Here is a 22,024-nt window from a genome sequence, read left to right on the forward strand (position 1 = left end):
AGCCTTGGCACTGAGAGGAGGGGGAATCACTGCTGAGAGTGGGTGGGAGATCATCGAAGGGGTGGAGTGGAGGTGGGGGTGGGGGGCACACGGATCAATGAATGCAAGGTGCAGGGGTGTCTGGTCGCCAGCTGGTCATGAGGATGGTGTATGAGGCTGGAAGGAAGTTTTCGAAGTCAGACCACTGTTTGGCCAGGGTTAGTGCGTTGGTAAGTGTGCCCAGGTCCCTGTAAGTCTGTTTATGTGTATGTGAAAGGGCCAGTGCCTAGTGAGCCTGCATCTCCTAAGTTCATGTCATTTAATGTGGAACTAAATGGGGCAGGGGGGGGAGGCTAGCCTGAATGGGTACGAGCTAGTGTGTTAGGGTGAGTTTGTACTCCTCTGTCAGCCGTTGTCTGCATGTTTGGGGTGGGGGGAGGGTAGTCAATAGCTCAAGCAGCTCTTTGGAATTTATGATCTTCCAAATCTTCTAATTCCCCCCACCCCCATTTCTGTGAGGTCCCTGGCTGTGGTTCTAGAAGGATTTCGCAATCTCCTGAGAGTCAGTCTCATGAATCAATCTTGGCTCTCACTCTCTGGATCACCGTGTCTCTCTCTCTGTCTCTCTTTCCTAGCTCTTCCCATTCCTGCCATCCCTCTCCCAAGGCTGCTGTAGACCACATCCCTGAGAAACTTTTAAAAGTTCCTCTACCCTCAGGTGCCAAGAGCAGGCCTGGTTCATACTTAGCTACCTACCCAGCCAAACAACTCAAGGATCCTCCCCACCCTGAGCCCTGCCCCCGAGAGGCCTCGGAGACAGAAGCTGTGCTCAACCCTCGATCCTCATCCTTTCCTAACTGTGGCCCCTGAGTCCTCCCCAGTTCTGTGGCATGTACCATGTGTACCAGGAGTCAAGCCGCTCATCTTCATAAGACAGGTCCTTAGGGACCCTCTCCCTTGACTCCCCACCTCCAAGGCAGCTTTGAGGGGGGGGGTAAGGGAAGAAGCTGTTGGAGCCCCTTGGATGAAGACTCAGAAGAATTCTCAGCTCCTTGACTTGTCCCAAAGGACAGTCTCTCAGTTCAGGGGCTTGCTGGGTCGGCTTTCTCCTCCTCAAACCTCAGCTCCTGCCACTGCTCAGCCTCCCCAGACTGGGGGCCGCCTCTCCCCATGTGAAGGGGCTGGCACCGGGCCCCAGACCATGATGTTGGGAACCTCTTGCTGAAGTCTGCCCCAGAACCCAAAGCCAGTCCAGAGAAAGAGGAGGAGAGGACAGGCGTCTGGGACCATGGCTGTGTCGGTGAGTCCCAGCCTGGGGTGAAGAGAGCAAGGTGGGAATTTTGGGGGAGAAAAGAGAACAATCTAAAGCCTCTTCTAGTTTTGTTTAGTTTTTTTCTCTTTCTTCCCTTTGTGCTTCCCATCAGACCCCCACACACACTCCCATTCCCCCCCCCTCCCCGCTTTTACTTCTGTCCCTTTCATCTTCTCAGTGTCTTCCTGGCTGTTTTTCTTTAAATCTCTCCCTCACTTTTGCCCGTCTCTCTCTTTCACGCCTCTTTTTCTCTTCTTTTTGGGCCCTCCCTTCCCCCACCTCCCCACTTGTGTTCCCCTACTTTTCTTCCCTGAGACGGCTCCTGTGATGTGTGGGGGAGAGGGCAAAGGATGAAGGCAAAAATCCTACAGGCTTTTTTTAGGAACAGGACAGATGGCCAGTGGCAGCTCCCAAGGAAGAGAGCGTTGGGAAGCCGGAGAAAGGGAGGAGGGGAGGGGGCAACCTGAGGAAACAGAGTAAAGAACTGAGGGAGGAAAGGGGGACCTGAGGCACCCCCACTGAGAGGGAAGAAAGTGAAAGGAGCAAATGGACAGGAGGGGAGATAAGGAGCCTGAAAGAGAAAGAAAAACAGGGGTGAGGGAGAGAGATGATGTCAGTAGAGCCTCAGGCCACTTTCCAGGGACTGGAGGTTGAGGACAAAGGGAGGAGACAGCTGGCAGAACGGGATTTCGGGAGGGGGGACTCTCAGAGAGCACGTGGCTCTTTGCCACCCCCCATTAAACAAGCCTCATAGGCGGGGGTGTGGGAGGGAGGAGGGAGCCATTCCCCCCAAGTCAGGGCGGGGGGGGGGGGACCCAATAGGGGGCAGGGAGAGCAAGGGAAACCCCACCCCTTCATCAACCAATCAATCAGCAATTATATATTGTTCCCGGCACTGGGCTTCATCCCCACTGGCTAGATTCCAGAGGGTGAGAGACTCTCCTCCTTCGCCCTGCCCCAAGTCTCTATCCAAATATGAGAGTCCCTCCTTTTTCTCAGGAGACCCCTAGATTTAAAAAATCCACTCTGCAGCTTTTCCACTACCCTTCCACCAGACCGTTCCTCACCAGCCCAAAGATATGTCTGAGTAAAAGTAGACATGGTGCCTGGGGGCAGCTAGGTGGCACAGTAGATAAAGCACCGGCCCTGGATTCAGGAGGACCTAAGTTCAAATCCAGCCTCAGACACTTGACACTTATTAGCTGTGTGACCCTGGGCAAGTCACTTAACCCTCATTGCCCTGCAAAAACCAAACCAAAATAAAACAAAACAAAAAAGTAGACATGGTGCCCAGGGAGAGCACAGACGTGGGCCCATTTCCCTGTGCACTGGGAAACTAGGGAAAGACAGAAACCCTTGTGATCTCTATGCTGGGCAAGAACCCTACCCAAGGTCCCTCAATCTACTCTGTACGCGGAAGCCAGTGCCCTCCAATCCTCCAAGGAAAGGCTTTTCAGGCTCAGGGAATAAAGGATTCCTGGATCCACTCTTGGGATACTCCATGGCCCTTCTCCTTTTAAAACTTTACTTCCTTGATTTGTAAAGTAGGAAAAAGAATCTTCTATCACACCTCGAACTTGTGATTGGGGGGTGGGGGTGGCAAACAAGCATTTATTAAGCACCGGGAGCTGCACTAAGCATTTTACAGATATTACCTCATTTGATCTTCACAACAACCCTGGGAGGGAGGTGTTGTTATCATCCCCGCTTTACAGCTGAGTAAACTGAGGCAGACGGAAGTTAAGTGACTTGCATGGGTTCAAACAGCTGGTGAATGTCTGAGGCTGATTCAAACTTGTCTTCCTGACTCCAGGCCCAGCGCTCTATCCACAATGACACCTCGATGACTCCTAGCTGGGACACTAGGTCAGACTTGAAGTCAGAAGCCCTAGACCAGAAACCTGAGTCTACGTTTATTAGCTATCTGACCATGAACAAACGATTAACCTCTCTTGAACTGATGCTATGTAAGAAACTAATTAAGCTGTGATTCTCCCCAGTCTGTGTTGGGGAGAATATTTGTGTTTTTGTTCTTGCTATACCTTTGAAGTAAATATTCTTTTGTAAGAGCTAATCTGAGGGGGCAGCTAGGTGGCTCAGTGCATAGAGCACCAGCCCTGGATTCAGGAGGACCTGAGTTCAAATCCGACCTCAGACACTTGACACTTACTAGCTGTGTGACCCTGGGCAAATCACTTAACCCTCATTGCCCTGGAAAAAAAGAAAAAGAGCTAATCTGCTGTGTGGTTGAATGGAACTAGGGTGCTTGGACCCCTAAAATTGGGGGAATCTAATAAGTGAAGGCTGGAGCCACCTCACCCTAGTGCACCCTAGGACCCTAGGTTAGAGGCAGCAGAGTCCATGGAATCAGTGACATACTGGAAGTAATAATACTTGCGTTATCTCATGGTGCTATTGTAGAGAATAGAGCTCTAATTTAAAGTCAGGAAACCTGGATTCAAATTCTGGCTCAGTTAGTTACCCAGGTGATCTTAGGCAAGGTGCTTAACCTTACCAAGCTTCAGTTTCTTCATCTGCAAAATGGGGAGTTTGAACTAGAGTATTACTATTTCAGTGCTAACTTCCCATGACCTTAAATGTAAGCTATCGTTATTATTTTCATGGGAAGATTCAAATAGATGCTGCCTAGTTTGAAGGAGAGTATTGGTAATAAAATTCTTTCTCGGGGCAGCTAGGTGGCGCAGTGGATAGAGCACCGGCCCTGGAGTCAGGAGTACCTGAGTTCAAATGCGGCCTCAGACGCTTAACACTTACTAGCTGTGTGACCCTGGGCAAGTCACTTAACCCCAATTGCCTCACTTAAAAAAAAAAAAATTCTTTCTCAGGGCAGCTAGGTGGCGCAGTGGATAGAGCACTGGCCCTGGAGTCGGGAGTACCTGAGTTCAAATCCGGCCTCAGACACTTAACACTTGCTAGCTGTGTGGCCCTGGGCAAGTCACTTAACCCCAATTGCCTCACTAAAAAACAAAAAAAAAATTCTTTCTCTCTTCCTCTCTTGTCTTTCCTCCTCCACCAAGGCCCAGCTGGCCCGGGCCCTCTATGACAACACAGCTGAATCTCCGGAGGAACTATCCTTCAAACGCGGGGATGTACTCCGGGTGCTACAAGGGGAGGGGGCCGGGGGGCTGCAGGGTTGGTGTCTCTGCTCCCTCCACGGCCAGCAGGGGATCGTGCCTGCCAACCGAGTGAAGCTTCTACCCACTGGCCCCAGCCCTGAGTCCAGTCTTTACCAGGTGCCTCCTACTCGCCAGAGCACACCTGATGCAGTCCTGGGGCCTGGTCACATGGAACAGGAAGTAAGTGAGGGGCTAGAAGGTGACTTTCCCCCATCCTCTAGCCTGAAGACCCCAAGTAATCCTATTACCCAGGACCTTCCCAGGCAGTGCCCAGACTCTGTCTCTATAGTTCCCTCCCTGGTTCCCCAATCTAAAAAGCTCTCTCCTTACCAGTCTACACTACCCATCCTTTTATTTACACCCTTTTCTTTGACTTGCATTAACTTCTTTAGTTTCCTCTATCGAACTGAAGACATAGATAGCACGATAGCAAGAGCAATGGGAATCAGCAGAGCACAGTTCTAGTTCTGACACTTATTAACTAGGTGATTTGGGGGAAGTCAATTAACCTTAATGGTCTTGGTTTCCTCTTTTGTAAAACAAGGGGTCAGTCAGTCAATAAACATTTATTAAGACCTACTATGTATACTAAAGCCCTAAACTAAGCCATGCAGAAAAGTGCCTACCCTCAAGTTGCTTACACTCTAATATGGGAGATGACAAGCAAACCAATGTGTGCAAACCAGTTAGGTTGAGGATAAATAGGAAATTATTAAGATAGGAAAGGTTCTAGGATCAAGAGGGGTTGGGAAAAGCTTCCTGTAGATGATGATATGTTAGATGAGATTTGAAGAAAGCCAGGAGACGGAGATGAGAGAATTCTAGGAACCCAGGATAGCCAGAGAAAATTCCCTGAGCCTAGAGACAGTGTGTCTTGTTCCCAGACTAGCAAGGAGGTCAGGGTCACTGGATCAAAGAGAACATCACAGGGAGTAAGGTGTAAGAAGAAGAGAAAGGTAGGAGAGGGCTAGGTTATAAGGGGCTTTGCATGCCAGAGGGTTTTGTATTGATTCTGGAGGCTACAGGGAGTCACTGGAGTTTATTGGGTAGGAGGAAGATATGGTCAGACCTGCAATTTAGGGAAATCACTTGAGTGAGATGATGAGTTTCATTTTGGATATATTGAGTTTAAGATGACCATTAGACAGCCATAGTTTGAGATATCCAAAAGACAGTTAGAGATGCAAGACCTGAGGTCCTCCGAGAGGTTAGGGCTAGGTACTTTAGATTTGAGGATCTCCCCGTTAAATTCAGGGGCCTTCTTGCTCAGGAGATTGGATTTTCCCTTTTTTTGCATGGCCTGGACACCTTTGACCATCTGTTGAAGCCTATGGGTAACTGCTGAGAATGATATTTTTAAATACATTAAATAAAATAAATAGGAAATCAATTCTATCAGAAAAGCCATTATCAAACAATAATAATTTCTCAAATAAGTTCACAGACACCATGTTAAGATATTTTCTAAGTTCCCATTTAGCCCTAACATTTTTTGGATCTGAGATTTAGAGCAGTAAAGGAATTGAGAGGCTGTACAGTACAACCCCATCACGTTATGGGTAAGGAAACTGAGGCCTTGGAAGGTTAAATGAGTTATGTAAAGTAGCAAAGGGTTTGGAATGTAGCCTGAGAGCCCCAGTTGTTTACACTGTTACCACCTGGGACCATAACATGACTCACTTATTCCCTTCACTCCCCTCCCAGCCCCACTAACCCATGCCGTATTTGCTGCTCATTCAGGTGTATGTGATACCCCCACCACCTCGGCCTTGTTCTGACCCAAAACCCTCACCTGGATCCTGCCCACCATCCCCAGATGCCATCTATAAAGTCCCCAGAAGTAGTGTAACACAAACAGATGCCCCTGGAGAGACTCGAGAGGTGAGGATGAAGAAGCTAGGAAACTCTACCTAAGGAGAAATCCAGGAATAGCATTGAGAGGGGAAGGGAGGGAACATGGGACAGGGAGGAGGGATCTGCCCAAGTGTGAGAAAGTGAGCTAAGGGAACCAGAGGGAGCTTCTTTCTGAGTCTCACTGATCCTAGCTCCTTTTTTCCCTCCAGGTTTATGATGTACCCCCCACTGCTCTTCGAGTCCCCCCCAATGACCCCTATGACTCCCCAGTCCCTTTTCCCCGCCCCCTAGCCCGAGCATCCACTCTGCTCCCTGGGGGAGATGATGCCCCCTATGATGTCCCTCCAGCTCTGAAGCCATCTCCTGAACCCGACCTGGAGTGGGAAGGGGGCCGGGAACCAGAGCCCCCCCTCTACGCAGCCCCCTCCAACCTGAAGCGGGCATCAGCCTTGCTCAATTTGTATGAAGCACCAGAAGAGCTTATGGGAGAGGGCACCTCCACCAGCAGCGACGAAGCCATCTATGATGTGCCCCTGCTCGGTCCTGAGGAGCCCCCACCCCCTAGAGCCCCTAGTCCCCCTGGCTCCAATCCTACCCCGAATGATCTAGAGACCCTAGCCCTGCTCCTGGCTCGGAGTCCACCCCCTCCTCCTCGGCCCAGGCTTCCCTCCACCGAGAGTCTGTCCCGGCGTCCATTGCCCGCTCTGCCTGTCCAGGAACTCTCAGTCCCATCTCCTGTCCCCTCTCCCGCCTCTGGCCGAAAAGGGAGCATCCAGGATCGGCCGCTGCCTCCACCACCTCCCCGCCTGCCCAGCTATATGGGACTCAAAACTGAGGGAGATGAGGAGGGAAGAGTGGGTGATGCAGGAGCAGGAACAGCAGACCACCACAATGAGTATGAGGGCATCCCCCTGGGTGAGGAGTATGACTACGTTCATCTCAAGGTGAGCACAGCCTCTGAGCACTGAGCCCTCACTGTCCAGTTCTCAAGAGAAACAGAATGAAAAGGAAACAAGTGGGGGTAACAGAGAATTCTCCCAAATTCTTAGTACCATCTAATTGTCCTCTTCCCCCCTTGGGGTCAGGGTGGGGACTGGAAGAGAATCAATTTTATCAATGTGAGGAACTTCATCACCCCACCCCCAATGCACAGCTCTGTGCCTGGGGAGCTGAGAGGTTAACTGATTTGTCCCATGATTATCCCATAGGGATGGTAACACTCAAATCCAGGTCTTTCTGATTCCAAATCCTTATCCACCGCATCATATAACCTCTCTCTGGATTTGCTGCCTGGTTCTAGGAATCAATTATGTTGCTGAGTTCAAGCTCTTGAACCCAAATGTTTCCGTAATCACAGACTCTACCTTTCCTCCAAATGTTAAATTTCTGTCCCAACCTGCGTCCCTTTAACACTTCTGACTTACCCTCCTAGGGCATCATTGGGCATGGAAAGCATCATATGTGACCTTAGACAATCACAACTTCATTTTCCTCATCTCTAAAATGGGAGGGGGAGGGCAGTGAGGGGAGGAATGAGGATTAGATGAGTTCTAAGGTCTCTCCCAGATTTAAACAGATCCTATGACCCTGAGCCATTCCAGAAAACCGGGGAATCATGATAAAAATGATCAAATGATATACATGATCAAATCCTCATCATCTATGTAAAGTGCTTTGCACAAACCTTAAGGCAAACAATGATGTTTAAGAGCTGAAGGAAGGGGTGGGGGCAGCTAGGTGGCGCAGTGGATGAAGCACTGGCCCTGGATTCAGGAGGACCTGAGTTCAAATCCGACCTCAAATATTTGACACTTAAAAGCTGTGTGACCCTGGGAAAATCACTTAACCTTCATTGCCCTGCACCCCCCTCCCCCCAAAAAAAGTAAATAAAAGAGCTGAAGGAAGGAAAGGGGCAAATTAGTCAGCTGGACAGTCTAAGGAAGGAATGAAAGACCCAGCCAGACTTCCTCTGTCCCCTTCACTGAGACACTGGGTCCCCTCCTGCAGGGGATGGAAAGAGTCCAAGGGTCTGATCCCCCGGATGGGGCCACACCTGGGGTCCCTGAGCCAATGCTTCCAGAGAGGCTGCTGCAAGAGGAGCAGGTAAAACACCCCTGGGTGTGAGCAAGAAGCCTTGGGAGACTCTTCTGGGGAAGGGTACTAAATAGAAACTCAAGGAGATAAGTTAAAATTTCAAGGGAAGGACTGAAAACTTAGATGGGAAGATGTTAGAACGGGAAATGTAAAGAGAGGATTCAAGGAGAGGAAGGCAATATTAGAATTAAGGAGAAAGGAGTTAGAATTTAAGGAAGTAGTAGTCAAAGGGGTTAGAATTTAGGGAAAGGGGATCAACTTTGTTGGGAGGCAGAAAACCAGGCAGCTCCAGAAAGATGGGAAGTCCAGAAACCTGAGTCCTAATCCTAGCCCTGGCATTCAGTGAGTAACTGTGGGACAGTCACTTATCCTTCCCGGCCCTTCACCTGTAAGGTAATGGGGGTGAACTGGATAACTTCTATCTCAGAGATAAGTGCTAAGGGAAGGGACTTAAAGGGGGAAATGGTTACCCCAGGGAAGGCTCTGTCAGCTGCTCCCAAGGGTGGGGGCTCTGGCACAACCTCCCCAGTAATGCTGCTTCTCCTCCCCGCAGGAGACCCCAACCCCAGGGGAACCCCTGGATTTGCCTTCGGGTGACCTGCAGCTATTACACTTCTATGCTGGGCAGTGCCAGAGCCACTACTCAGCTTTGCAGGCCGCCGTGGCCGCCCTGCTGGCCAGTACGAGAGCCAACCATCCCCCTCGCCTCTTTGTGCCCCACAGCAAACGAGTAGTAGTAGCAGCCCACAGGCTGGTATTTGTGGGGGACACGCTGGGCAGGCTGGCGGCATCGGCCCCTTTACGTGCTCAGGTTGGCACCGCTGGGGCTGCTCTGGGTCAGGCACTACGGGCCGCTGTGCTGGCTGTCAAGGGTGCTGCCTTAGGTTACCCCTCGGGTCCTGCTGCCCGAGAGATGTCCCAGCGGGTTGCTGAGCTGGCTGGGCAAGCATTGCAATTCACTACCCTGCTCAGTGGCCTAGCGCCCTGAGCATCACACCTCCCCAACTGCTGGACACCCACCGGACCTCCCCCCAAAACAATTCCAAAACAACCTAGAACTCCCTCCCCAGCCTGAAATGACTGACTCCCCTATCTTCTGGAGTCCTCAGGGAGGTCCCTAAGCCTGTCAGCCCTCCCTGCCATGGATGCCGTGAATGCAATGGGCGGTTGTCCCTCCTCAATCCTTTTTCATTCCTTCTGATCATCTCATTCTCCCTTCTCCACTTTGGATTCTTCTCATGCCCATATCCTCCTTCAGCAGCTTTTTGTATGATCCTTTTTATATAAATTATTTATATTTAATATTATTCCCCAGATTATTAGGGGAGGGAAAGAGGAGGCACATGGTCTGCCATGGAGGGTGGGGGGAGGATTTCCCATCCTGCCCCCATCTTGGGCATTAGATCCCTAACCTTCCCCAGCTCAGCTTCAAGAAGAAAAACACATGGCAAAGGCAAAATGCTGGAAGGACTGGGAAGCCACTCCCTTGCATCCTGTGGTCAGAACCAGCTCAGAACCCTCTGCACCTCCAAGGGTGATGGTGAGGTGAGGATGAAGCAAGGATGCTGAGCCCACAGCTTAGGCCACCAGGGAGTGGGTGAAGCTGGAAATCTCCTGGAACTGAATATGGGATCGTGGGAAGGCCCCTGAGAAAACCATGGGGGAAAGAAGGGGAAGGCAGAGAGCATCGTAAACTGGAACAGTGCACCTCAATAAAACCTGCTCTTCGTCAACCATGTCTGTGCCTGTCTGTCTTTGTACTGACAAGCAAGATGCTTGGGGGAAGAGAAGCCCTTGCTTGGGAATGGGGACAGACTTAAGGACTGGTGGGAGGAAAGACATACACAGACAAGGGCTGAGGAAACAAACAGAAGCCTGTTAAATAAATGAGGCAGTGTGGACCAGTGGAAAGCATGCTGACTCTGCAGACAGAGGTCTTGACACTTGCTGCTGGTGGGGCCTCAGGCTTTCCTGGGCTTCAGTTCTTTCATCTGTAAGACAAGGAGGATGGGGGGGGGGGGGGCAGGGGGGGTGTAGGACTAGTTGGCCTCTGTGATCCCTTGTATCCTATAATAACCATGGAACAAATATGGAGAGAATATTAGTGAACTGGAGTTCCTCCTTGGGATTGTTTAATAATGCAGTAATATCCAAAACTCCCTGTGGTTCTTTCCATTGAAACAGAAAGGTTCCAGTTTTTTCCATTTTCTCAGGAAGCGGGAGGGTGTTATAAATCCATGGATCTTGAGTTGGAAGGGAGATCGGAAGATGACATCTATTCCACTCCCCCCCAACACACACCCCAGAAAGGTAATGGGGGCGGCGGATGTGTGTGTGTGGGGGGGGGGGTCGGTAAGCAAAGCTAGGATTTAAACTCCGGGCCTCTAGCCCCACATTCATCCTGCTTTCCCCATCACTAGTGCGATTGATGAGTGGGCACTGGAAGCCTCTGGCATCTACCCTGGGCTGGCTGGAAAGCAAGCACCCCCGCCCCGTGCCCAGCTCCCCCTCCTCTCGTTTCCATGCCTTGAGGCCACTCGGAAGAAGGGCGGATAGAGTGAGGTTCCCTCCCTCAGAGGGTGAGTCCAGGAGGACCCGGGAAGGGGAGGAGAGTCTAAAGGAAGGGGAGGAGAGAAAAAGGAGCTCAGAGCTAGAGAAAGGAAGGGGGGGTAGGGTGGGAGATCTAGCAAAGCCGTAGAGTGGGGGCCAGGCGGTGGGCCGGAGCAGTCAATAGCAGGGAGGGGGAAAGGGGGCGGGAGACTGGGCCAGAGGAAGGGAAAGAAGAGAAGGGGCGGGGAGGGGAGAGGAGACAACCCCCCCCCCCCCGCCCAAGTTACAGCAGTAGGCCCTGGCTCCTGGGCCACCCGGACCCCCTCAGCCCATGGGGGGAGCAGCAACGGCGCAAAGGCCATAGAGACCCCAGCCAGCCCCAGAGGGGTGAGTGACTGACCCCCAGAAGGTGCAGAGACCTCATCCCGCCCCCATCCCCATCTCCCCCGCTCCGCCCCTCCTCTTGTCTCCCTCTGTCATTCTCCATCCTTCCCTTTCCACCCTATTTTTCTCTCTTGTTTCCTACAGGTCAGGCCCCTACTCGCCCGGGGTGAATGGAGCCACGAGAGGGCGAAGGGGAGGGGGAAGGGGCACCAGTGACTCCGGATGCACTGGGAAGCAGCCTGTCCCTGGCAGCCCCCATAGGGCCCCCCAGCTTTGAGGTGCTGCTCTCTCAGGTGGGGGTGCTGGGGAGAGCACAGCAGGTGCAGCTGGGGTTGAGCTGCCTGCCCCTGCTGTTCGTAGCCCTGGGTCTGGCCTCAGACCCCATCCTCACACTGGTGCCGCCCCTGAGATGCCGCCAGGCCAATGCCTCGGGGTGGGAGCCGGCCCTCAACTCCAGCGAAGAGGCCTGCTCCCCACCCCCACCCAACAGCACCCGATGCCCCCATGGCTGGGACTACAGCGATCTCCCTGTGCTCAGCAGCAACATGGTCACCCAGGTGAGGGTCAGGGATGGGAGCAGAGAGGAAAAGGGTTTAAGGGCTGAGCTGGCTGGGGGATCCCCTGTCCTCTCCACACCAGCAAACCCTTCTCTCCCTCTCCACAGTGGGATCTAGTCTGTGAAAGGGGCTGGGAGGTCACCCTGGAGCAGATCCTCTTCCTCTTGGGCTTTGCCTGTGGCTACCTGGGTCTGGGCCATCCCATAGACAGGTATGTATGTGTAGGACAGGAGACCCGTCTAACTAAGGGAAGCCAGGTTTGAGACACGTGAAGGAGACTCTAGCCAGGGGAACTGGAAGGCGTTGGGCCGGCCCACCATTTAGAAGACAAGTCTCCAATTCTCTGGGTCTCTAGGTCCATGTTGATCTGGAACCCCATCCCCATCCCTGTTGCTCTCCTATGCCATTGGGTTATGCCACGGGACTCCAATCTGAATCCTAGCAATCCAATGGGACTGACCTTGGTTGGAGAGGAGGGAGGAGGCTGCAGGATACTGGGACGGAAGGTCTTCCCTTTTCTCTAGGGTAGGACGTCGAGGGGTTGTACTGCTGGCCTTGGGGCTGGCGGGACCCTGCGGGGTTGGAGGGGCTGCAGCTGGCTCTCCACCTGGTCTCACGGCTCTTCGATTCCTCCTGGGCTTCATGCTAGCTGGGGCCGACCTTGGCCTCTACCTCACCCGTGAGTATAGCTCCTTTGGTCCCTGTCCTTTGCTGCTTCCCTAAGGCGACCACCCTAAGCCTATCCTGCCCCTCTTACCCTCTCTGCCTCCCTTCTGCATCTCCCATCTCTTTCAATCAGAAGCCTCATAGATGCATAGAATGCTAGAAGCCTTAGAGATCATCTAGTTGTGCCCCCTCATTTAAAGGGGAGGGAACCGAGGCTTAGCAGTGGGAATTCACTTACCTAAGGTCAGCTAGTGCCAAAGAGAAAACGAGAACCTTAGTCTCTCTTTGCAATGCTCTCTTTTCATTAAATGCTGAGCTCAGCATCTTTGACTGCCATTGTGTTCCCCTTACCCAAGGCCTTAACTAACTAGCCTCTCTACCTCCTCCTCCCCTCTTCCCACTGCACCCTCTCCTTCCCCACATCCTCCTCTTCCTCTCCTATTGTCCCCCTTTGTCTTCTGGACCTGCCCTTGCCACCTCCCCAGGCCTGGAGTTGTGTGAGCCCTCCCAGCGGCTCCGAGCAGTCCTGGCTGGAGAGCTGATGGGAGTCGTGGGACAGTTTCTGCTCCTGGGCCTGGCTCTGGCTTGCAAGGACTGGAGACTTCTGCTCAGATTAATCACAGCTCCCTGCATTCTCTTCTTGCTCTATGGGTCAGTACCCTCCACCATGTCCTCTACGAGCTAGCCCATAGACCTAGGGAACTTCTGCTGTAAAGCCAGTCCTTTCCCCAACCCCACTCCAATCACCCATTCTACCACCACTGCCACTGAGGCCTTGTGTGTCCCCTTGGATCCCTGCTCCTAAAGCCCTTTGCTGAGCCTCATCTCCCCAGCTATGGGAGCTTCATGATCCCTGGGACTAGCATAGAAGGTCCCCAGGATAGGGAAGCCCAATCATGGAGAAGCTTTCACTGTGACTAGAACTCCTTTCTCCTTCCCTCCCCCATGATCCTCTCCCCTGCCTGTCCAGCTGGCCAGGTCTGTTCCTGGAGTCTTCAAGGTGGCTGTTGGTGTCTCGTCGGACAACAGAGGCCCAGGCTGTATTGAGGGTTCTAGCTCAAAGAAACAGACCTGAGGGGGAGCCACTGGGGGATGAGGCTGAAGAAGCCCTCCGAGGTGAGAACCTGGGGGAAGACGACTGAAAACTTCTCAGCTGATGAATAACTTCCAAGTGTGTGCACATGTGGGTGACTCTCTGTATGCAGACTTGAGACTTAGGCTAGAAAGGCCTCCTACTTCAGAAACCAGCCTCTGGGAGGCCTTCCATTCTAAATACAGGTCCCTCCATCTCAGAGGGGGTTCTGGCTATAGGATTCCCTCCCCAGGGACCAGATCAACACGTGTGTAAGGTTAGGCGTGTGCCCATATAACCACTTCGACTTCTGGAGTATGCTTCCCTCTTTCCATCCCTTCCTAAGATCTGGAGAACACTTGTCCCCTTCCTGCAACTGCCCAGATCTCCTTCTCAGCCTTGCTCAGCTGTCGCAACATCTGGAAAAACCTGCTTATCCTGGGCTTCACCACGTGAGCACTGAACAGTGGGAAGGGGTGGTGGATGGCAGGCTTGACTAATGCATGGACCTAACTGGCACCAAGGTCAGGAGGTGGGAATGGGTGGGGAGACCCTTTAGCCCAGTGGGCTACACATGACGTATTCCACATAGGTTTTATAGCCTGGGTTGTGGGAAGCTGAAGGCATGAGTTCCAGCAGAGGTGAGGGGGCTGTGGGAGGAAGACTCAAGGTCTTTCCATTTGTCTCACCCCTACAGCTTCATTGCCCATGGGATTAGGCATTGCTACCAGCTTGTGGGAGGAGGAGTGGGACGAAAGTCCCAGGTCGACTTCAACCTGTATTCCCTGCTGGCTGGTGGCACAGCAGGCTTGGCCTGTGTCTTCTTGGGGGTTACTGTTGACCGTTTCGGCCGCCGGGGCATCCTGCTGCTCACTATGACCCTCACTGGCATTGCCTCTCTCGTGCTGCTGGGCCTGAGAGATTGTGAGCATCCCAGAGCCATGATGACATCTGTCCCTTCTTCTTCTCACAGGGAGAGAAACCTCAGGCTATGGCCCTATCAGATAAGCCAAATCCCCTGGCCCTTAGCTCAATGTACATAATTCAATAATATAGGAACACTGCCCCATATGTACTTCTTCCCACCATCTTTTCTATCACCAACTCCACTCTATTCTCATCAACAAACGTTTGTTGGGCACATACTTTGTGCAAAATACCATACTAGATCCTGAGGAGATAACTTTGGGGATACTGCCCAAGTATTCAATAAATGAAATAGGCCTTCAGGACTCCAAAGAGCACTTTGGGTTGGGTGGTCAATGTCAATGCCACCCCGCTGGGGTTTTCTCAACTCCAAAACCTCTTCCCTTTGTTCCTGTAGATCTGAATGATTCAGCTGTCACTGCCTTCTCAGTTCTTGGACTCTTCTTTTCCCATGCTGCTGGTGTCCTCAGCATCCTTCTGGCTGCAGAGGTCATCCCTACAACAGTCCGGTGAGAACTAGGGCTGAGACTCAGGTGGGAATGGGTCATCTCCAGCCTGGTTCTAGGGAAGTTAATGGCAAGATCCAAGCTGGTCAGTGTGTAGAATGCTGGCCCTGAAGTGAGGAAGATGTGAGTTCAAGTCTTCTTCCAGATACTTTTTAGCTATGTAACCCTGGGCAAGACACTTTTCTTAGACTTAATTTTCTTTTTTATAAAAAGAAAAGAAAAAAAAAGGAAGGAAGAAAAGAAAAAAGAAAAAGGATAATAATACTACCTATTTCAGGGTATTATTTTGACAAATAGAAATATGTGTAAAACGCTTTGCAAACCTTAAAGCACCATATAAATGCTAGCTATTGTTATTCTTCTTTTTTTTTTTTTTTTGGTGGGGCAATGGGGGTTAAGTGACTTGCCCAGGGTCACACAGCTAAGTAATTGTCAAGTGTCTGAGGCCGGATTTGAATTCAGGTACTCCTGAATCCAGGGCCGGTGCTTATCCACTTCACCACCTAGCCGCCCCCTATTGTTATTCTTAATATTGATATTATTAGGAAGGGGATGGTGAAGGAAGGGAACAGGGTGGGTAAGTTCTAAACTAATAAGGGGAAGTTACTATTTGGGTCAGTATTGGGGTTTTCAGGCTCTGTCTGAGTTTCATTTTCCTTCTTCTGCAGGGGACGGGGCCTGGGCCTAATCCTGGCACTGGGGGCCTTAGGCCAGCTGAGTGGTCCAGTACAGCGGCTCCATGCTGGTCGAGGTGCCTTCTTGCAGCATGTGGTCTTGGCAGCCTGCGCCCTTCTCTGCATTCTCAGCATCATGCTGCTGCCCGAGAGCAAACGTAAGGCCCTTCCAGAGGCCCTGAGGGACGGGGAGCTCTGTCGTCGGCCCTCCTTGCTAAGGCCACCACCCCCAACCCGTTGTGACCATGTCCCACTGCTTGCCACGCCAACGCCTGCCCTCTGAGTACCACCAGGGTGGATGCTGACAGGAGAACGGAGGGCACTACTTGTGAAATGCAAAGAGGCTAACAGATGGCCGTGAAAGAGATGGGAAACACCATAGCATGCCATGCTGGTTATAGGAAGGCCAAGGTACGCCAAGAGTGGACCCACGGGGGAAGTCTGACCACAGACATGAAGGAAGTTGGGGGAACCTCATCCAATAGGAAGCTGGAGTACACCAAGAAGGTCACGTAGAAAGTGGAGTTAAATACATCCCAGCCCATGGGATAGCACATTTAAACAAGGGGAGAACAAAAGCCTGCTTCACTTACTCTTCCCTGCTATTTTGTGGTCCTCCTCACGACCAGAGTCTGGGGGAGGGATCATGGGGTTCTGTACAGTGATCCCCTTGCAGAGGACACAGGTGTGGACTGCAGTAAGAACAGCAGGGCTCTCTCTAGTCTCACCCAGGGATACCCAGACCTCACACACTGGGCCTACTACTTACCCTACTACTTATATTTCAATAAAGAAATTTTAAATGGAAGAACAATGAGGAGCCCCTCTCTCTCTCTCTCTTTTTTTTCTTGCTCTGTCCCTCTACACAATGGCTTTTTGCAATGGGAGTGTATCTCTGAGATCTGAAACATACCAACCCCCTACCTTACCATTTCCTCCCTCTCACTGGACTCTGGAGAAACGATGTTGCTACTTTCCTTCATCACTTGTCCCATGAACAGCTACTAGAGGGCAAGGTGACAGAAGAGAGTTGGCACACTTGTCTCAGTGGAGCTGGAATTTTTCACTTTGGGATCTGCTCTCTTCCCACTTAATACATCTATATTCCTTCAAGAAAAATTTTAGATACAGGAATGGGAAGTAGCTGCCCAAATCCCAAGAGCTGATTACTAACTGTCCTTATGAATTGCTCCATTCATGCAACAAGTATTTATTGAGCCTACTGTGCGTCCTAGGCACTATGGGAAGATACAAGGATACACTAGACGACACAGTCTCCGCCTTCAAAGAGCATACTATCAATCTGGTTGGGGAGTCAAGATGCACAGATCAAAATTAAATAATGATACCAAGGCAGTAGGTATGAAGAGGCAACTCAGAACACTGCCGCTTGCCTCTGAGTGCCTTACTCAGATATGAAACGGGCTTCCTATTGCTTGCACTACCTCCTTGACTACATCAATGGGAAGAAAATGCTTGTAAATTACAATGTCTCAGAGAAATGTATGTTATTATTATTATTATTATTATTATTACAAGTGCCATTAAGAGTTTAGAGGAAGAAGAGGGTATCTAAAATGGAAAGTAGGGCAGGATAGTGAGATAAGACTTGCAGACAGATGACTTGGTCAGAGGTCCTGAGTTCAAATTCCACTTCTGCCACTGCTTATGTGACCTTATACCAGTCCCTTCTCTCTGGGTTTAATGGAAAACAGACTGGATGAGAGAAACTTTAAGGATCTATTTGAGCTCTAAATGTATAATCCTTTCATCTGTGCTAATTGGGATGTGAGAGCTGGAAGGATCTTTAGGGGTTATCTAAATCAATCCCCTCATTTTTGCTGATGGGGAAACTGAGGTCGAGAGAAATCACTTCCCTAAAGTTATTGTAGGCTGGTGACCTGAAGACTTCACTAGGAGTGTTTGGAAGGGGACAGGAGGATGGATGAATGTCTCCATTTCAGCCTTTAAAGTAGGGTTTGTTTAGATAAAGACCAATTTCCAGCATGTTGGCAGAGCATGAAGATAGGAATAGAATAAGCATAGTATTTTCAGGGTTGGTTTTTTTCGGACAAGAAGTAATAATAGCTCTTTTAAGGAAAGCATAACCCTAGGGCTCTGTGGACCAATAAAATCATAGATGAGAAAGCACTTTGAGATCTTTAGGGGGGGGAAATCTATATAACCTATAAGGCTACCCCCTACCAGAAATGGAGAACAAATTTCTTTATAATGCTTCATTAAAAGGGCAATGCTCTTAAAATCTGGACCAAGAAAATCTGGGATGCATGGTCACTATAAGTATAGGAGAAAAGACAGTGGGAATCAGAATTCCACCTGTAGCCTTGAATTATTGGTAATATGGAAACAATGTCCATCCCAGATCAACCTCTGGAGGTGCTGTGTGAACTATTAAAATCACATATGAGAAAGGTCTTTGAGTACTTTGGGGGAAAAAAAGTTCTATATAAATCTCAGGCATCATTTGCTAACAATTTGGTACAGTATATGCTATTGAGTAGTTCAGTAATTTCAAAAGTAATGACAAAAATAATGAGCTAATTTCCTTGTCAATGTATATATACTTTTCTGAACAGAGCTGGCAAAAGTCTGGAGGAAAGACATTAAAATGACCAAGGGGTTAAAAAAGAGAGAGAGGGAGGGGAGAGAGAGAGAGAGAGAGAGAGAGAGAGAGAGAGAGAAAGAGAGAGAGAGAGCGCGAGTGATTAGATGGCACAAAGACAAAAGTTAAAATTCTTGGCCCTGGAAAAGTTTATGTTCTAGTGGGAAAACCAACAGGTAGACAGAGAAATGCATAAAAAAATATAGACAATTACAGAGCCTGGAAAAGGGCCAAACTCCTAGGCAGATGAGAGGCATGGGAGCTAAGCCTTAAGAAATAGAGATCAAATAAATGTCTACATTCTCAGCCTTGTTTAATTTTTGCATCATTTCCACAAATAAAATGGGCATCCCCATAAAAAATGTGATTGTAAAGTGTTTAACAAAATAAATAAAATACAACACACAAAAAATAAAGATCAAAGTCTATGAAATCACAAGGCTTCTAAGCAATGAGGGCATTTGACAAAGCATTTATTGTGGAGGGCAGCTGGGTGGTGCAGTGGATAAAGCACCAGCCTTGGATTCAGGAGGACCTGAGTTCAAATGCGACCTCAGACACTTGATACTTACTAGCTGTGTGACCCTGGGCAAGTCACTTAACCCTCATTGCCCTGCCAAATAAAATAATAAAATTTAAAAAAAAAAAGCATTTATTGTGGCTAGTAAAGTAGTAAACATAGCCCAGGCATTCAGGTGATAAGGTACCTATGCTGGAAGAATTTATACTGTAGTTGGGTAGGTAAGATATATTCATATTGCAGACATAGGGAGAAAATTATAAGCAGCGTGTAAGGCAAGTAAGTCTGGTTCATCAGATCCTAGAATGCTAGAATTTGGCAGGTGTCCCTTTGAACCTTGAAGGAAAGTTCTCACGCCGAAATAAAAGAAATTGCTGCCTTAGTTTGCACATAGTTTGGTGTTTCAGTTAGCTGCAATTGTACTAACTCAAAACCCTGGTTCAACAAGGGCTGAGATAAATTCATGAATGATATACTGATCCACAATGGAAGAAGTTAGGGATATCTGAGAGGTACATTCTTCATGTTATGTGGTCATCATCATGAAAGTCCACTTGAATACCTTGAGAATATAAAATCAGCATGGTTCCCCCTACCTTGCAGTGGCATGTCACCCCTTCAAAACTTAATAGACAGTCTTTTGACAGTTGCTGTGGCTGAGAGAATTTGTCACCCTGCAGCCAACCTGGGGGTGAGACTATATTGAGATCAATATTCAGAGAATATATGTCCAGTTCTTCACTGAGATCACACTAGATGCCTTCCCAATTTGGTAAGGACCAGCCCGAGCTTTTGAGCTCCTTTACCAATTCTCAACCCTGCCCCTGCACAGCCTTGGAGAAAAGGTCATGGGGAACTATCAGAGTAGAACTAAACACCTGATATCACAAACAGGGGACCTGATTTGTCTATTTCTTAGGTAGGTGAGATAGTGTTGGGTTTGGAGTCAGGAATACCTGAATTCAAATCCAGCCTCAAATTTTTACTAGCTATGTGACCCTGGCCAAGTCACTTGTCTCCTCAACTGTAAAATGAGGATTTTAACATTGACCTCACAGGGTTTAAGAGATCAAATGAAAATAATTTTAAAGTGCTTAGCACCCACGACTGGCAGATAGTACTTAATGCTTATTCCCTTACCCTTCATTTTCCCTTGCCCAGTTACGTTCTTGGTTTTTAATAGGAAATTAATTACAGCACCACCCTCTGTCCTACAGTTTTAGAGAAAGAATATACATGTACATGTGATTAGTTGCCAATGACTATTCCATATATACTCAGTGTACAAAGAAAAGGCTTTTCCCCAAAGTTGAGGTCAGGGAAGGCTGGAAGTAAAAGAACTAGTAAAAGATCTGGGTAGGTTGCTTTGTGGTGTATCTAACTTTCCCTGTGGCATCTCTAAGGAAACTTTGGGTCTTGCCACCCATGTGCCCTACAGACAACCTAGTGGTCATATTCCAAATATCTTCACCTTCAAAAAATATTGGGCAGGTTGTCCAATGTCCCTTTTACTTCCCAAAGAGCTTGATGGGAAGGAGAACGCCAAGGCAGACTCTTATTCCTCAAAGATATTATTTTCCCCTTCATTCATCTTACACGCTAACTCATAAATATTCCCCATCTAAAATGGGTACAATAACCTATATCAGATTGTTTGCTGGCTTCTGGAGGGGGAAGGGAAGGGAGGGTGGAAGAAAAATTTGGAACTCAAAATTTGGAACATGTAATTAGGGGAAAAAATGTTTTTAATCAAATCAAAATTAATTAAAAATAAAATGGGTACAACACTACAGTTCACAGCAAAATAATCCGGAGACCTAGCGAAGTAGGAAATCTGAATCTTAGGACAGGAATTGAGATTCACTGAGGAATGTTATTGGGGAATAGGAATGGGGAGTAGCAGGGTGGTCCTAAATCAGAGAAAACAGTAATTTCTACCTTAATGAGGATTAGGCCAATAAAAGAGGGGAGAGGGATTATTTCCAATGGCAGCCAAAGAAGCCCACACACACATCCGACCCACTGGAATGCTTAAGGAGATGGAATTCTTAATTCCTAAAACAGGACCAACCATGCAAGAAAATCCTCTCAGGCCATCCTTAAAAACCCGCAGAGGAAAATTTAGCTATGTGGCCAGCAAGCCACACTACACCCTCTAGTGGACAGGTAATGTTGCTTAATCCACTTCTGCAGCCAGCCACTAAGCTAATTCTTAGTTGCACAAATTCCCTAGATAAATTTATTCAAACATCAAGAACCTACAAGTCCAAAGGTCCGGAGAATACAAATCTGCTCTCAAATAAATTACTAACTAGGGAGGAGGAAAAAAAGTGAAACTATTATGGTTAGTGGCCAAAATGACTAGTTATCTAATAGGTGCTATCAGTATGAGTCAGAGTAGTAAAGGAAGCCTTCATGGGAAAGCTTAATTGGGTCTTGAAGGATGGGGAACTTCACTGCCAAATGCAAGATTTCAAATAAGAAAAAGTATCATGAAATGTTTACAAAACACAAACTCTACATCTGGATTAGATAATTTGTAGTTGTAGACACAATTGGAAGCAGCTGGGTGGTGTACCAGATAGAGCATCTGGCCTGAAGTCGAAAGATCGGACTTTAAATCAAACCTCGACAACAGCTATGTGACCCTGGGCAAGTCACTTAACCCCTATTTGCCTCAGTTCACCTGTAAAATGGAGACACACTGAAGAAGTGAGGCTTCTGACTTGAATCTCTGGACAACAGAAGAAACAAAAAGGAGATTTTTGAAGCAAGAAACAGGTTTTTGAGTTGAGAGGGAGGTGATAGTATTAGGTAGCTATAGGCAGCACTAACTGGAGACAAAGCAATAATCTACATTTGATAAAAATGTTAGCATCCTAATTATCAACTATACATCCTTCTAGAATTAGTTTACCTCTACAACTGTTTCAGTTGAATAAATTACAAATAGCTTAATTTCCTAAGTTTACATGCCAAGAAAGGTAGGAGAGGCAGCCTGTTAGCTCAGGCTTAAAGCAAAGCCTTGGGAAAATCACCTACAACCAAATGTGCTTAACAGACTTATGAAAAACAAAGCCTGCAACACTTGCCCCAAACCATACTAAAACATCATTGGGAAATATTTAACAAAATATAAAATGTTAATGTGGTTTTTTGTTGGGTTTTC

At 48.8% G+C, this 22,024-nt stretch overlaps 2 protein-coding genes across 8 annotated transcripts; both read left to right on the forward strand.

Moving 5' to 3' along the window:
- Positions 1-67: 67 nt before the first annotated feature.
- Positions 68-10,112, forward strand: EFS (embryonal Fyn-associated substrate). 6 transcript variants are annotated; one of them, XM_043990129.1, is made up of 7 exons: positions 98-209; positions 698-1,279; positions 4,330-4,608; positions 6,169-6,309; positions 6,492-7,226; positions 8,290-8,385; positions 8,930-10,112. In XM_043990129.1, exons 2-7 carry the CDS (start codon positions 1,268-1,270, stop codon positions 9,362-9,364), a joined length of 1,698 nt encoding a protein of 565 aa, XP_043846064.1. In that variant the 5' UTR covers positions 98-209; positions 698-1,267; the 3' UTR covers positions 9,365-10,112. The 6 variants fall into 6 exon arrangements, with proteins under 6 accessions (XP_043846067.1, XP_043846068.1, XP_043846064.1 ...); XM_043990131.1 differs by having other exon boundaries at positions 109-209; positions 1,104-1,279; XM_043990130.1 differs by having other exon boundaries at positions 124-209; positions 1,048-1,279.
- A 476-nt stretch (positions 10,113-10,588) lies between these two features.
- On the forward strand, positions 10,589-16,474 carry SLC22A17 (solute carrier family 22 member 17). Of its 2 annotated transcripts, XM_043987776.1 has the most exons (11): positions 10,589-10,686; positions 10,797-10,955; positions 11,455-11,867; positions 11,975-12,078; positions 12,392-12,546; positions 13,019-13,184; positions 13,504-13,649; positions 13,952-14,057; positions 14,303-14,529; positions 14,930-15,041; positions 15,707-16,474. In XM_043987776.1, exons 3-11 carry the CDS (start codon positions 11,481-11,483, stop codon positions 15,993-15,995), a joined length of 1,692 nt encoding a protein of 563 aa, XP_043843711.1. In that variant the 5' UTR covers positions 10,589-10,686; positions 10,797-10,955; positions 11,455-11,480; the 3' UTR covers positions 15,996-16,474. The 2 variants fall into 2 exon arrangements, with proteins under 2 accessions (XP_043843711.1, XP_043843710.1); XM_043987775.1 differs by lacking the exons at positions 10,589-10,686; positions 10,797-10,955 and adding an exon at positions 11,104-11,313.
- The last annotated feature ends 5,550 nt before the right edge of the window (positions 16,475-22,024 follow it).

This window comes from Dromiciops gliroides, chromosome 2 (genome assembly GCF_019393635.1).
Source record: "Dromiciops gliroides isolate mDroGli1 chromosome 2, mDroGli1.pri, whole genome shotgun sequence".
Classification (NCBI taxonomy): Eukaryota; Metazoa; Chordata; class Mammalia; order Microbiotheria; family Microbiotheriidae; genus Dromiciops; species Dromiciops gliroides.

Bases quoted from the DNA above. Each gene is read 5' to 3' on its own strand.
- EFS (XM_043990129.1), top strand. The intron at 6,310-6,491 runs GTGAGGATGAAG...TTTTCCCTCCAG, and splicing joins CCCCTGGAGAGACTCGAGAG to GTTTATGATGTACCCCCCAC. The intron at 8,386-8,929 runs GTAAAACACCCC...TCCTCCCCGCAG, and splicing joins GGCTGCTGCAAGAGGAGCAG to GAGACCCCAACCCCAGGGGA.
- SLC22A17 (XM_043987776.1), top strand. From the start codon at position 11,481: ATGGAGCCACGAGAGGGCGAAGGGGAGGGGGAAGGGGCACCAGTGACT. The intron at 13,650-13,951 runs GTGAGAACCTGG...TCCCTTCCTAAG, and splicing joins GGCTGAAGAAGCCCTCCGAG to ATCTGGAGAACACTTGTCCC. The intron at 15,042-15,706 runs GTGAGAACTAGG...CTTCTTCTGCAG, and splicing joins GTCATCCCTACAACAGTCCG to GGGACGGGGCCTGGGCCTAA.